The 15,645-nt window shown below is 46.5% G+C and overlaps 1 protein-coding gene across 1 annotated transcript in view; it reads left to right on the plus strand.

Moving 5' to 3' along the window:
• GTF2A1L (general transcription factor IIA subunit 1 like) overlaps window positions 1-14,942 on the plus strand; it is a 136,880-nt gene extending 121,938 nt beyond the window's left edge. The window contains exons 8-9 of the mRNA XM_075339217.1: window positions 1,024-1,113; window positions 14,098-14,942. Coding sequence (XP_075195332.1) covers window positions 1,024-1,113; window positions 14,098-14,205 — 198 coding nt within the window. The 3' untranslated portion in view covers window positions 14,206-14,942. The remainder of the gene's footprint in view (window positions 1-1,023; window positions 1,114-14,097) is intronic.
• Window positions 14,943-15,645: the final 703 nt, after the last annotated feature.

Genomic DNA, 15,645 nt, shown 5'->3' on the forward strand with positions numbered 1-15,645 from the left:
GAAAATGGCAGAAAGGCTAATTTCTTTTTGGCACTAATTTCTGAATTTTTTTTAAACTCACTTGATTAGTATCTCTGTACTTATAGTGACTTAGGGAATCGTGTGGCCAGATCAGTTGTACCATAAATTGAACATGGTGCAATTGCCCTTTTTTTTTTTTTTTTTTTTTTTTGTTATTTCACTCCACTTTGAATTTTCCCCCATCTTCTAGTACACTACTGTGTATGGTTAAAAAAAAAAAATGGTGTCATTCAAAAGTACAACTTGTCCCTCAAAAAAAAAAAAACAAGCCCTCATATGGCTATATTGATGGAAAAATAAAAAAAAAAAAAAGTTACGGCTCCCGGAAGAAGGGGAGATAACTGAAATTTGCCCTATTGTCCCGGTGTTAAGTAGTGATATTTTATTATTTTATGAAAATATGTTGCATAGTTTCCCATTTTCAATTCAAGTATTGATTTTATAAGAAAATAAATAAAAGCAAAGTTGAGTTTTATTTGGCTTCTCTTTTTGTCGTATATAGTTCGTTTCATACCAGGTACAGAGACACCTTCTTATTGCAGGGAGGGTTTGCAGGATTCCTCAGACTGGAGCAGGGATTTTTTTTTTTTTTTTTTTTCTGTTTAACCCTTTACCTTGCACAGCCAAAAATGATGCATTTTCCGCGGCCACGGTTGAAGTTTTAACTTTGTGCATAAATTTATTATAGTACCTTATTCATCAAGTTACCTTTTAATGCCGTTGTCAAGTTTCTTCCACTTGAATAGATATTTTCTCCTCCTCTTTATCTCTCATCATTGGTTGATGGCTGCTGAGTATTTAATTATTATTAATTATGCACTGACCGATTCCTCCAGTCCCTTTTTTTTCTCTATAAAAAGATCATAGGGTGTTAATGTTTAATGGTTTTTATTTTTTCTAACCCTTTCCTTTCATTTAACTCTTTATAGCCAATTCTTGCTCTGCACGTAATGATTTTTTATATAATTTTATTCTTTGATTTTTTTTTTTTTTTCTCTCTAGGATCCATTAAATTCTGGAGATGACGTGAGTGAACAAGAAGTTCCAGACCTTTTTGACACGGATAACGTTATTGTTTGTCAGTACGACAAGGTACTCCAACTGTTCAATTATACCACTGAGTTTTGCCGGGCAGGTTTTTTTTCATGTTGTGCTGTCAGTGATGAGACAGACTTCCCAATCATGGGGGCAAGTTCAGGCCAGCAGCATTCTTATGCTACTTGCCGAAATGGTATGCAGCCAATGTGGCTACATCAGGCAGTTTTGCCTCTGCAGTATATGTGTACAAACTATTAAGTGGCTGGATCAAGAGGGAACAGTGAAATCCATTAGTTCTGGTGCAGTGCTTACAAGCCCACTATGAAAGAGCTTGTACACACTGCACATATTCAGACAGTCACCAGTTTCCTTAGCATTTGTACCACCCCGGGGCTCGGCCGGCTGCCGAGCCGCTTGGATCCGTGCTTATTGGTGGGTGGCTCGAGCTCCTCCCGGACCCGGGAGTCACGTCGCTCTGAAGGGGAGTTGGCGCTACGTGTAGGGATTTCGGTGGGGAATGTTTACAGCCGAGGTCGTGGCGCTTAGTGATGCAAGTTCGTGACGCCACCCACGGGTTGTGGTGAATGTGGACACCACCGCTGCCGTTAACTAGGCTCCCGGGGACGATGTTATGCAGCCTGGTGTTGACCCCTCCGTGGGCAGGGGGTGATGGTCCCGGGGCCCGGTAGTTGTGAGGTGCGGGCAAGATGGTGTGGTGTGGTGCGGTGCGCGGCCCGAGGGCACTGTTGCACTCACTATGACAGATACACCGGAGTCTCTGGTAAACCAAAAAGGATGGTGGTCGGTGCCCGCAGCTGGGTGCGCTTTTCCCCTTTCTCAGGTTGGTGGTCCCCGCCTTTCTCCTGCACCTCCTGTGGTAGAACTTGACGGCCTATGCTTCAGCAACAGTAGTCCGCTCCCCGGCTTGATGTGTGTCGGGGAACCCGTTTGCCCGCAGGCGCTGGCCCGTGGGATCTCTCTGCCTGTGCGGTGGCTTTATATTCCCGTCGGTGGGCTGTTGCCATCTTTCGGGTCTTGGGACGGGAAAGGACCTAAGGTCCAGACCTCAATCAGTGAATTCGACGTGGTCCAGTGGCTTCTGGACCTCGTACTGGGTCTGAGTACCCCCTCCTGGTGCTCCGGTTTCCAGTTGGCTCCCCGTTTCGGTACCGGCGGGCCACTACCCTGTCCCGGTCCCTTACGGTTCCACCAGCCGTCTTCCCCGCTCCTGCAGGTGACAACCACGGTCTGCCTCCTTGCCACGGTACCAGGTCAGTGTTGTCGCTGCAGACCTGACGCCACAGGCCTGCTGCACTTGAACTTGAACTCCACTCCACTTCACTTTACTGACTGCACTCTCCGCACTCACTGTTTGTTTCCTCTCTCAGGCCCTCTGGACTCCTAGGTGGGCGTGGCCAACCGCCTGGCTCTGCCCCCTGGTGTGACCATTGAACACTGACAGAGGTGACAAGGGTTTGTAGGTTGGCTGCTGTCACCTTATTGGGGCTGGTGTTTGTGCAGGGGGTCTACCTGTGACTACCTGGCTAGTCCAGGGTGTCACACATTGAGCAAAAAAATCTAAACATTTGGGGAGGACAAGGCCAATTTTCTGAGTAATTTTTGTAGTAGATCAGGTAGTTTTATCCTAAAGAATGCATACTCATCGCTGCCATGAAGGTGGGTATCTGACCTTTATAATATTTAGGTAGGTGGTACATTTCACATCCACATGATCCCATATTCAAGCAGAACGGTGCTCAGAGCATCACAAGATGTTTTAGGAGCCCTAATGCTATCAACTAACTGGTTGTTCCTCTTAAGGCCATTTGGCAGTCTAATGACAGATGTCTTGAAGAAGCCACAAATGTACAATCAGAAGAGGTTCAACCAATGCTGCCCAAAATCGGAGTGATGACAAAGTAACCCAATGCTTTTATTGTGCCACTGTCACATAGACCTTCCTGCAAAGTAACTTGCTTCCATGCAGTTTTGAATGTTTCACAGGGGACAAGTTACATGTACAAGACACATTTCTCAGCTGTAGTAATGATTGGGGTGTGCGCGTGGCTCATGTATTGAGCATATCTATGTTTTAAAGGGAACCTGTCAGGTGCAATATGCACCCAGAACCACGAGCAGTTCTGGGTGTATATTACTAATCCCTGCCTAATCACCCCTGTATCTAGTAGCATAGATTGAGATCTTTAGAAAAAGTATTTCTAAAGATCCTTTATGATATGTGAATGAGCGCAGGGACTAGTCACAAGGACGTTATTTCCTCCCAACTAATCTGCCCTCTTAGCATGTTAGCACCCATAGGGGCGAGCTAACATGCTATTCAATGCCCATTGCTTAGCGTTATTAGTGATGACTCTCGTACCTATGTCCGTTGTCACCACATAAGACGCCGGGCAGTACGCTTGATCAGAAGTCACCACACTCCCGGTTATACACACTATAAAGCCAGGTGTACATGTCCCGACTTTACAGAGGTCTAGTGCACATGACCGACTTTCTCTTCTTCTATGCTAGTGTATACAGGGACAGTTAGGCAGGATTAGCAATGTGCATCCAGAACTGCTCATGGTTCTGGGTGCATATTGCACCTGACAGGTTCCCTTTAACTGTTTTTACCCTCCATCAGGCTGGTATAGGCATAATCTTTCTTCTTTATAACTGTATGCCACAAAAATAACACTGGTAATGATACTGTGGACAAGAAAAGCGCAATAGGGTCTTACCCAGTAGGGAGAATATAAAGGCAAGGAATAAGACACTCACATTTTAGGGTTGTGCAGAATCACAACCCCTATGAAGCACATGCAGTGATAGTACTGCTGCAGCCCGAGGTATAAGACGTAAGATTCAATAGGAGAAATTGGGATTAACACTAGAACTACTGAGGTAGTCATTTTGACTACTTTGCACCATGTATTTTTATATGTGTCACGAGTCCAGTAGTTCTAGTGTTAAGCCGCTCAAATACTCGATTTAATATTAATATAATTATGATACTAAATTATTTGCGCTGCTTAAACACTATTTCTCCTTCTATTGGATCTTTAAAAAAAAATGTAAAAGCACAATATTATTTTTGTGAGACATGTAGATTCATGCTGCCTAAACCATGGGCAGCCTGTATCGTACTGCATAATTACAGCCAGGTATGTTTTACTCTGAAACGCTGCAACATTTTAGAGAAAACATAGGAAAAAGAGCCGGACAGGGACAGATTCATCAAGACCGGGATTGTGCTTGGTGGTCTTGATGAGGGGGTGTTATAGAGTCAGATGCTCCTGAGTCAGGAAAAGGTGCAGGCATCTCCATGAATTTCAGGTACACAAAGCAGATATTGATTTAATCATGCCAAGTTTATTAAGTGTTTCAAAAAACATATACAAAGTGTTAAAAAAATACTTTAAATATAGGCAACACAAGTGAGGAATAGGGGGGAAAATCGCACTACTTAGAGTAGCTGTCTGAGACCAGTATGATCCGTAACCACATATATTACAGCTGATCTAAATAAGTATGATTTATACATATGTCTAGTTCATGTAGCATATGGGCTGTGATCACAAGTGAGAGATATAAGTGCTGCCAGGGTGCAGCTGCCAACAGAGTATTGGAAAATGCCAGCACCTCTACATATATTATAGTGGCAGTGTACTCCCATGCAGCAGTCAATCCCACAATTAGTTATCTCATAACATGCCAGCACTATGAACCAGAAACTTTATAGTAAATTACCTGCAGCCATGTGTATAGCGATCGGCACCTGCTCAGACAGCCACTCCCACCTCGACGCGCGTTTCACCGCTTCCGGTTACTTCGCACTGCGAGCACGTCATCAGGTCACATGACCGCGTGTCACGCGGTATGCATCCCTGTGACGTAGAGTGTCCATGGAGACCGGACTGAGGTCCCGCCCCCCTGTCACTCACTCTGTTGGCGCGTCATCCATGGGAACTTGCACAGCGCATGATCTCAGAGCGACCCCCGGATGGATAAATAAAGCTGTATCCACAAAGATAATTAGTTACATCGTAGAAGTACATGCATCAACATGATTTTAGAACAATACACAAATATCTTGAAGACGTAAACCATATACAATGTATGAATACATAACTTGGAATCAATAATTGTAACCATTTATATATATATTGGATGAGGGGTCTTAGTTTTGTACATATAGCTAACATAGTACAGCTACCCAATATAGGGCAGTCTACATGTATAATCCAGTATCAGCTATGTGTATCTCTCAGTATGTGACACCATAAGCTTTTACTGTAAAATACTTGATTTCTATAGTCCAGAATGTGTACGTAACCAAATAGGTAAAAATTACCTTGCAAATTTATAGGCCTATATAGATACATTACCTAGCACATAGATGGCAAAAGATTGGGCACATACACATGTGGAATAACAGTAAGTAGAGAACATAATGTATCAGACAATATTCCAGAGCCTATTTAGCTCCAAAATTTACATCAAGGGACATATATAGTATATATACAGGCCTCCCTGATTCTATCAGCCAGTTATACCCCTCGTTATATGCATCATACGGTGTAAAAAAAATTTTTTAAAAACCTTTTAAATACAATAGCCCCACATGGTGCATGGTTTATAGTGTAAACATGAAATAAGGACCACATATCAGCTAAGCCTAGGCCAATTCCCAGGCATAGGGACATGTATATTTCATGTCTCTACCACCATATCTGATCCCATTGTAATCTAACATGCCCATCCTCACATTAGTGATCACATAAATTGAGTATATACGGTACATAGGGTACGGAATATATAGAGGTCGCTGAAACTCGATTCCATCGTTGTTTTGATTGGTGTCTGTTGGGAATCCAGATGTAATATCGATTAAAATCCATTTCATGTTCATATCCGTTCCACGTAATATCATGTTATGTTCCAAACCTGACGCTACGATTGAATAGAAGGCACAAAGAGAGTATAGAGAAAAGGAGAAAAAATAGGAAAAGAATTAAAACATAATAAAGTATTAGTGACCTAAAATTCGCGCTAAGTTGGTAAAAAGGGTTTGAAACTCAAGGCCTCATTGAGGCCACTGGGCATCATGGTGTCAAGGACCACCATCCATTTCGTCTCCTTTTTAAGGAGTTCTGTTTTGTAGGCCCCCCCTCTCGCTCCCAAACTTACATGATCTATACCTTTCACTCTCAGGCCCTTGGGGTTACATTTGTGGTGTATAGAGAAATGACGTGGTATGGTTTTTAACTCATTGGTATCTTTGCACCCTTGGGCATTTACAATGTCTCGAACATGTTCCAATGTTCTTACCCGTAGTTGTCTAGTGGTCATCCCTATATAGATTTTTTTGCCGGGACAACTAGCATAGTAAATTACCATATCAGTTTTACATGTTATGTTGTACGTGATAGAGAAACATTTTGAATCTGCACTGTTCGTGAATGTGGTACTTCTGTCTATGTATTTACATGCAGTGCAGTTTCCACATTGAAAGCAACCCCACTTGGGTCCCTTCTGAGTGAAAGGATTTTGAAGTGGTGGAGTATAATGACTACGAGTAAGCAAATCTTTTAGATTCTTTGATCTGCGCCAAGTAATGGATGGGTGAACTGTAAGGTGTTTGGCCACATCTTGATCAGCCAGCAGGATTCCCCAATGTTTTTGAAAAATATTCCTAATGTTGTACCATTTAGTGTTAAAATTTGATATAAATTAACAGGTTGTAGACCATTGCTTTTCTTTGTCGCTCTATTGGGAGACCCAGACAATTGGGTGTATAGGCTATGCCTCCGGAGGCCGCACAAAGTATTACACTCAAAAGTGTTAAGCCCCTCCCCTTCTGCCTATACACCCCCCGTGCTCCCACGGGCTCCTCAGTTTTTTGCTTTGTGCGAAGGAGGCAGACACGCACAGCACAGCTCCACAGATTAGTCAGCAGCAGCTGCTGACTATGTCGGTTGGAAGAAAAGTGGGCCCATATAGGGCCCCCAGCATGCTCCCTTCTCACCCCACTCTTGTCGGCGGTGTTGTTAAGGTTGAGGTATCCATTGCGGGTACGGAGGCTGGAGCCCACATGCTGCTTTCCTTCCCCATCCCCCTCAGGGCTCTGGGTGAAGTGGGATCCTATCGGTCTCCAGGCACTGAGACCGTGCTTCATCCACAACTCCTGTGGAGACTGCTGGATAGGAGCCGGGTACCGTTCAGGGACATGGCCCTGCTACGTGAAGGTACTCTGTGTCCCTGTGGGGACCGCGCACGGCAACACCTCAGCTTTGCTGGGTGTGCTAGTGCACCGGGGGACCGGGTTAAACTGTGCCATTACACACTCAGCGTCGCTGAGTGTGTTTATATGTAGGGGCTACCGCGCTAACCGCCGCTGCCATGGGAAACTGCGGCGCGGCTGGGACTTGTAGTTCGCCGGGGACTTCGGCGTTGGCCGCGCTTTTACGGCGGCCACGCTTATACTCGAGTCCCCGGCTTGGCTTGCGGCCTAGTTTCCCTTTCTCCCGCCCTCAGCCCTGACAGGCAGGGGAAGGGCGGGACGCTGCACGGAAGAGCAGCACTGAGGGCTGGAATATGATTTCCATACTCCACCCCCCTCACTGTGCACAGTGTGAGCACCTCGGCTACGCCCACGGCTCCCTCCTCTCGTCAGGACGCCGCAGCCATTTCCTGTCAGCTCCTACGACGCTGCAGAGAGGGACAAATCCTGAGAGACCCAGACACGGTCTCTGGTGGCCTCATAACCGCTTTAGGCGGATGGTAAGCAGCACCTGTTGTGCTAGCCTCATGGTGCTGTAGTGTACTGATACATTATTTGTTTTTAGTATATATTTTACACTGTATGAGCACAGTTCATTCTGGCTATATACCCTAGTGTGTTACTCAGGGAAAACAATAGCATGGCGCCCACAAAAGGCAGGGGTGCCAAAAACACAGGCTTATTATGCTGCCTGCGGCGCTTGTACGACCCAGCTGCCGGCAGGTTCCATTGACCCTCATTGTGTGCATGTTCGGCCCCGGTGACACTTCTTTAGCCAGGGCCTCTGCTAAGAGGGGCCCAGGGGGAGCCACCTGTTGACACTGTCCTAGTGACGGGGACGGAGTTTGCAAAACTCTCTGAGACTATGGCTAAGATACTAGAAGCCTTGCAGTCCAGGCCGGTATCTCAGCAAAGGGACTCTGTTGAATCATTGTTCCCTGGCCCCCCTCAGTTGGACCAACAATGTCCTCCCGGGGTATCTCATACATCCCAGGCTGAGGGTTCTGACTTAAACCCCAGCCCCAGACCGATTAAGCGGGCTCGCTTAGAATTTCCCTCGACATCATATTGTTCAGGGTCTCAGCGGGGGGAATCTCTGGTGATAATGCGGAGACAGCTGATCAGGATTCTGATCCTGAGGGCGCTCTCAATCTTAATACTCCAGAAGGGGACGCCATACTGAACGTTCTTATTGCGTCCATCGATCAAATGCTGGATATTTCTCCCTCAGCTCCTCCGGCGGAGGAGTCAGCTTCTCTTACACCGAGTATGTTTCTAGACCACTCTGATTTCAGAGAGGCAGTCCAGAATCATCATGCTTGTCCAGATAAGCGTTTTTTCTAAGCGCCTTAAGGATACACGTTATCTTTTTCCCCCTGACGTGGTTAAAGGTTGGACCCAGTGTCCCAAAGTGGATCCTCCAATCTCCAGACTGGCGGCTAGATCCATACTTGCAGTGGACGAGGGGGCCTCGCTCAAGGATGCCACTGACAGGCAGATGGAGCTCTGGTTGAAATCCATCTATGAAGCTATCGGAGCTTCTTTTGCCCCAGCATTCGCAGCTGTATGGGCGCTACAAGCTATCTCAGCAGGTCAAGCACAAATTGAAGCAGCCACATGCACGGCCGCGCCACAAGTGGCATCCATTACCACCCAGACCTCGGCAATTGCGTCTTACGCTATTATTGCTGTCCTGGACTCTGCGAGCCGTACGGCGGTCGCGGCCGCCAATTCGGTGGTACTCCGCAGGGCCTTGTGGCTACGGGAATGGAAGGCAGATTCTGCTTCCAAAAAGCGCTTAACCAGTTTGCCAATTTCTGGCGACAGGCTGTTTGGCGAGCGTCTGGATGAAATCATCAAACAATCCAAGGGAAAGGATACATCCTTACCCCAGTCCAAACAGGACATACTCCAACGGAGGAGAGGGCAGTCGAGGTTTCGGTCCTTTCAGGGCGCGGGCAGGTCCCAATTCTCCTCGTCCAAAAGGTCTCAGAAAGTACAAAGGAACTCTGATGCATGGCGGTATAAGTCACGTCCTTAAAAGGCCACCGGAGGCGCCGCTAACAAAGCGGCTTCCTCATGACTTTCGACCTCCTCTAGTAGCATCCTCGGTCGGTGGCAGGCTTTCCCGCTTTTGCGACACCTGGCTACCACAAATAAAAGACCGCTGGGTGAGAGACATTCTGTCTCACGGTTACAAGATAGAGTTCACCTCTCGTCCCCCGACTCGATTCTTCAGGTCATCCCCGCCTCACTAGCGAGCCGAGGCTCTTCTGCAGGCGCTGCGCACTCTGAAGGCAGAAGGAGTGGTGATCCCGGTTCCTCTTCAGCAACTGAGCCACGGTTTTTACTCCAACTTGTTTGTGGTCCCAAAGGAGGACGGGTCTTTCCGCCCGGTCCTGGACCTGAAACTGCTCAACAAACATGTAAAAACCAGACGGTTCAGGATGGAATCCCCCCGCTCCGTCATCGCCTCAATGTCCCAAGGAGATTTCCTTGCGTCGATCGATATCAAAGATGCTTATCTCCACGTACCGATTGCTCCAGAGCACCAGCGCTTCTTGCGCTTCGCCATAGGAAATGAACACCTGCAGTTCGTGGCACTGCCGTTCGGCCTGGCAACAGCCCCACGGGTTTTTACCAAGGTTATGGCTACTGTAGTAGCGGTCCTCCACTCTCAGGGTCACTCGGTGATCCCGTACTTGGATACTGATCAAGGCACCCTCTCAAGAGGCATGCCAACGCAGCCTCGACGCTTCCCTGGAGACTCTCCAGGGTGTCGGGTGGATCATCATTTTTACAAAGTCAAATCTGACACCGGCCCAATCGCTGACATATCTTGGCATGGAGTTTCATACCCTCTCAGCGATAGTGAAGCTTCCGCTGATCAAGCAGTAGTCACTACAGAAAGGGGTACAATCTCTCCCTCAAGGCCAGTCACACTCCTTGAGGCGCCTCATGCACTTCCTGGGGAAGATGGTGGCAGCAATGGAGGCAGTCCCTTTCGCGCAGTTTCACCTGCGTCCCCTTCAATGGGACATCCTACGCAAATGGGACAGGAAGCCGACGTCCCTCGACAGGACCGTCTCCCTCTCTCAGGCGACCAAAGCTTCCCTTCGGTGGTGGCTCCTTCCCACTTCATTATCGAAGGGGATATCCTTCCTACCCCCATCCTGGGAAGTAGTCACGACAGACGCGAGTCTGTCAGGGTGGGGAGCGGTTTTTCTCCACCACAGGGCTCAGGGTACGTGGACCCAGCAAGAGTCCTCGCTTCAGATCAACGTTCTGGACATACGGGCAGTGTATCTTGCTCAGAAAGCGTTCCAGCAGTGGCTGGAGGGCAAGCAGATCCGAATTCAGTCGGACAATTCCACAGCGGTGGCATACTTCAACCACCAAGGCGACACACGCAGCCGGCAAGCCTTCCAGGAAGTCCGGCGGATTTTGATGTGGGTGGAAGCCACGGCATCCACCATATCCGCAGTTCACATCCCAGGCGTGGAAAACTGGGAAGCAGATTATTTCAGTTGCCAGGGCATGGACGCAGGGGAATGGTCCCTTCACCCGGACGTGTTTCAGGAGATCTGTTGCTGCTGGGGGGTGCCGGACGTCGACCTCATGGCGTCCCGGCACAACAACAAGGTACCAATGTTCATGGCACGGTCTCAAGATCCCAGAGCTCTGGCGGCAGACGCCTTAGTTCAGGATTGGTCGCAGTTTCAGCTCCCTTATGTGTTTCCTCCGCTGGCACTGTTGCCCAGAGTGTTACGCAAGATCAGGACCGACTGCCGCCGCGCCATCCTCGTCGCTCCAGACTGGCCAAGGTGGTCGTGGTACCCGGATCTGTGGCATCTCACGGTCGGCCGACCGTGGACACTACCAGACCAAACAGACTGGCTATCTCGAGGGCCGTTTTTTCCATCTGAATTCTGCGGCCCTCAACCTGACTGTGTGGCCATTGAGTCCTGGACCCTAGCGTCTTCAGGGTTATCTCAAGACGTCTTTGCCACTATGAGACAGGCTAGGAAACCAACGTCCGCCAAGATCTACCACAGGACGTGGAAAATTTTCCTGTCGTGGTGCTCTGCTCAGGGTTTTTTCTCCCTGGCCTTTTGCCTTGCCCACTTTTCTGTCCTTCTTTCAATCTGGACTGGAAAAGGGTTTGTCGCTCGGCTCCCTTAAGGGACAAGTCTCAGCGCTCTCTGTGTTTTTCCAGAAGCGCCTAGCCAGGCTTCCACAGGTACGCACGTTCCTGCAGGGGGTTTGTCACATCGTTCCACCTTACAAGAGGCTGTTAGAACCCTGGGATCTAAACAGGGTTCTGATGGTTCTTCAGAAACCACCATTCGAGCCAATGAGAGATATTTCCCTCTCACAACTTTCGCAGAAAGTGTTTTTTTCTAGTAGCAGTCACTTCTCTTCGGAGAGTGTCTGAGCTAGCAGCATTGTCGTGCAAAGCCCCTTTCCTGGTGTTTCACCAGGACAAGGTGGTTCTACGTCCGGTTCCGGAATTTCTCCCTAAGGTGGTATCCTCCTTTCATCTCAATCAGGATATCTCCTTACCTTCTTTTTATCCTCATCCAGTTCACCAATGTGAAAAGGATTTGCACTTGTTAGATCTGGTGAGAGCACTCAGACTCTACATTTCTCGTACGGCGCCCTTGCGCCGCTCGGATGCACTCTTTGTCCTTGTCGCTGGCCAGCGTAAAGGGTCACAGGTTTCCAAATCAACCCTGGCTCGGTGGATCAAGGAGCCAATTATCGAAGCTTACCGTTCGGCTGGGCTTCCGGTTCCATCAGGGCTGAGGGCCCATTCTACCAGAGCCGTGGGCGCGTCCTGGGCTTTGAGGCACCAGGCTGCGGCTCAGCAGGTGTGTCAGGCGGCTACCTGGTCGAGCCTGCACACTTTCACGAAACACTATCAGGTGCATACCTATGCTTCGGCGGATGCCAGCCTAGGTAGACGAGTCCTTCAGGCGGCGGTTGCCCACCTGTAGGAAAGGGCCGTTTTACGGCTCTCTTACGAGGTATTATTTTACCCACCCAGGGACTGCTTTTGGACGTCCCAATTGTCTGGGTCTCCCAATAGAGCGACAAAAAAGAAGGGAATTTTGTTTACTTACCGTAAATTCCTTTTCTTCTAGCTCTAATTGGGAGACTCAGCACCCGCCCCTGTTTTTTTGTGTACACATGTTGTTCATGTTGAATGGTTTCAGTTCTCCGATATTCCTTCGGATTGAAGTTACTTTAAACCAGTTTATAATTCTTTTTCCTCCTTCTTGCTTTTGCACCAAAACTGAGGAGCCCGTGGGAGCACGGGGGGTGTATAGGCAGAAGGGGAGGGGCTTAACACTTTTGAGTGTAATACTTTGTGCGGCCTCCGGAGGCATAGCCTATACACCCAATTGTCTGGGTCTCCCAATTAGAGCTAGAAGAAAAGGAATTTACGGTAAGTAAACAAAATTCCCTTCTTCTTGTATGTCATTGCGTTGCCTATGTTTAAAGTATTTTTTAACACTTTGTATATGTTTTTTGAAACACTTAATAAACTTGGCATGATTAAATCAATATCTGCTTTGTGTACCTGAAATTGTTGTCTATAGGATCTCCCATTCCCAGGGACACGTTGTTTTCTAACATTTGAGGCTAATTATAGGTTATATCTCCATAAATTTGTAGCATCTGATGAGTGTCGTATGTCTGTGTGACTTTTGTCATACGGAAAGCCACGACTTGTCATGAATTAGAGAAGCTGCGATGAAACTGGCATGAAAACGCCAAAAGTCACAAAACAAAATTTAACTCAAAGTCCAAGTTACGCCTAAATTTTGCAACTTCTCAAAGCTTTTACGGCATAAATCTGGTGTGAAAGCTTTGATGAATCGGGCCCTATGTGTCTCAGCTGACTAGTCCAAGGCTGGTTTCTGGTCACTTGCCGGGTGCTGAGCTTTCAGGGCAATAAGGGCTAAGACACACTGCGAATAAATTGGTCCGAGTGGAATAAAATTAAAAAAAAAAAACCAAACATTCCACCCGGACCCATGTTACTCTTTGGGGCCTTTCCCATCTGGGATTATTTTCTCAGCCCTAATCTGATCGAGAAAACAGCTGTAGTATACTGCAGGTGGAATCCAATCCATTTTTACCCGCACTCATACAAGTCTATGGGTGTGAGTGAAACATCGCATTGCACTCGGATGACACCGGAGTGCAGTACAGTTATCACATCAGCTGGCAGTGGAGGAGATAGGGAGATTAATCCCTCCCTCTCCTCCACAGCTGTGATCCGGTCGCAGTGGCATGACAACCTAACACAGCTAGTGTGTTACCCATACTGTTCGTGGTCAGGAAACACACATCCGAAACCGGTGCCATTGGGGTTTATTCCAGAATTATGTGTTATGCAAGGCTCGAATGTGAACAGTCTTTCATGAAACATTGTTTCCTCTATTATACTTATACAGAGCTTTCTTCTCCCTCTTTGATCCCCCCCCCCCCCGCTGCTTTTCCTTTTAGAGCGCCAGTATTTTGTTTTCTTGAGAGGAGAAATAAAAAATGAATATGGGATTCAGCAGCCAAATAATCGAGAGACTATTAGGATGTTTGCTTGATACAACAAGCGATAAAGCGAGCATCTTCACACAATGGATTAACGCCGTGCTTTTCAGTAATAACTGCTATAAACCTTGATTGCTTCCAGAGGAAATGTTCTGGTATAACTTTTTTTTTTTTTTTTTTTTTTTTTTCCTCCCCAGATCCACAGAAGCAAAAATAAGTGGAAATTCTACTTAAAAGATGGAGTCATGTGCTTCGGAGGAAAAGACTATATCTTTTCAAAGGCGATCGGCGAGGCAGAATGGTGAATTTGGATGAAGTGCCCATCACTTTGCTTTATCTCCATAAAGTATTCTTTATTTTTCTCTTTTTTGAAAAGTTCCATTCAGTTAAAAAAAAAAAGACTTTAACCCATAAATTGCTCAGTTTTGTTTCCTGTTATGTTTGTTTGTTGGAAATTTTACCCGAGAGCTGCCATCCTTTATTTTTCTTTGATGTTGATGGCATTGGGATATTTTTCTTTTTAAAGTGAATCCGCTCCATTTTTTACCTATTTAGTTTGAGCATTATTTAAAGTTATTTGTTTCTTTCTAATACAAAGCTCCAAATCTCTTATTTTGCCACTGAATTTCAGTATGCACACTGGATACATTCGTAAATAGATCTCCGATGTTATGATGCTGGTGTACTTTGAAAACTTGTCAGAATGGCTGTATAATCCTGTTTGAAACTTTTGAAAGCAAAAAAGTGAGAAATCTCAGAAGACTAAGGCTCATCTTCATCCATTTTGGCATTCTATATATGTTATATGCCAGGCTTGATGAACTGCGCTGGAGTGAAATGTGGTGTGGAAGGAGGCAAGCACCTCTTATTGAATTTGGTGCACTTTTCAGATGCAAAACAATGTACTCCAGTCAAAAATCACTGTATTACTGGGCTCAAACTTTCCAAATGGATTATTATAGACTTTTAGGGTATGTGCGCACGTTGCTTTTTACCTGCTTTTTTGCTGCTTTTTCTTCTGCGCTGTTTAATGCCAAAATGGATGTGTTCTTCTATTCAAGCAAAGTCTATGGGAATTTGGGTTTCTTGTTCACACTATGTTGTTCAAAATGCTGCCTTTTTGTGGCCGAACTTTGGTCAAAAACTCAGCTTTGCAGTGCAAAACCCAAATGGCAAAAACAATTGACATGTTGCTTCTTTGAAAAGCTGAGTTTTTGACCAAAGTTCTGCCTCAAAAAGGCAGCATTTTGAACAACATAGTGTGAACAAGAAACCCAAATTCCCATAGACTTTGCTTGAATAGAAGAACACATCCATTTTGGCATTAAACAGCGCAGAAGAAAAAGCAGCAAAAAAGCAGGTAAAAAGCAGGTAAAAAGCAACGTGCGCACATACCCTTATAGTAAGTTCACCAGTCTCATCAGGTCTACAAGTATGTTTATGAATGTATGCAGTGTGTGACAGATCTGTTTTCAATAATATACATTGCTACATACTGTTCATGTATTAAAAAATAAAACTGTATGCAGTATGCTCCCCCTAGTGGTGGCTGCGGTCTGCCTGAATGTCATTTAAAGGAAGTCATTTCCCTGACTGACAGCACTTGGGCAGAGAGAGCACTGCCTGGATCCTCACCACAGTGCTGCGCATGCACATGGACTATGCAGGATTAAACAGCGCACACACAGAGCAGGGGTGGGTGCCCCTTCCATCGTTACCGCCTGTCATGGCACCTCTGGTTCTAC

The sequence above is a fragment of the Anomaloglossus baeobatrachus genome, chromosome 3, assembly GCF_048569485.1.
Source record: "Anomaloglossus baeobatrachus isolate aAnoBae1 chromosome 3, aAnoBae1.hap1, whole genome shotgun sequence".
NCBI classification, from domain to species: domain Eukaryota; kingdom Metazoa; phylum Chordata; class Amphibia; order Anura; family Aromobatidae; genus Anomaloglossus; species Anomaloglossus baeobatrachus.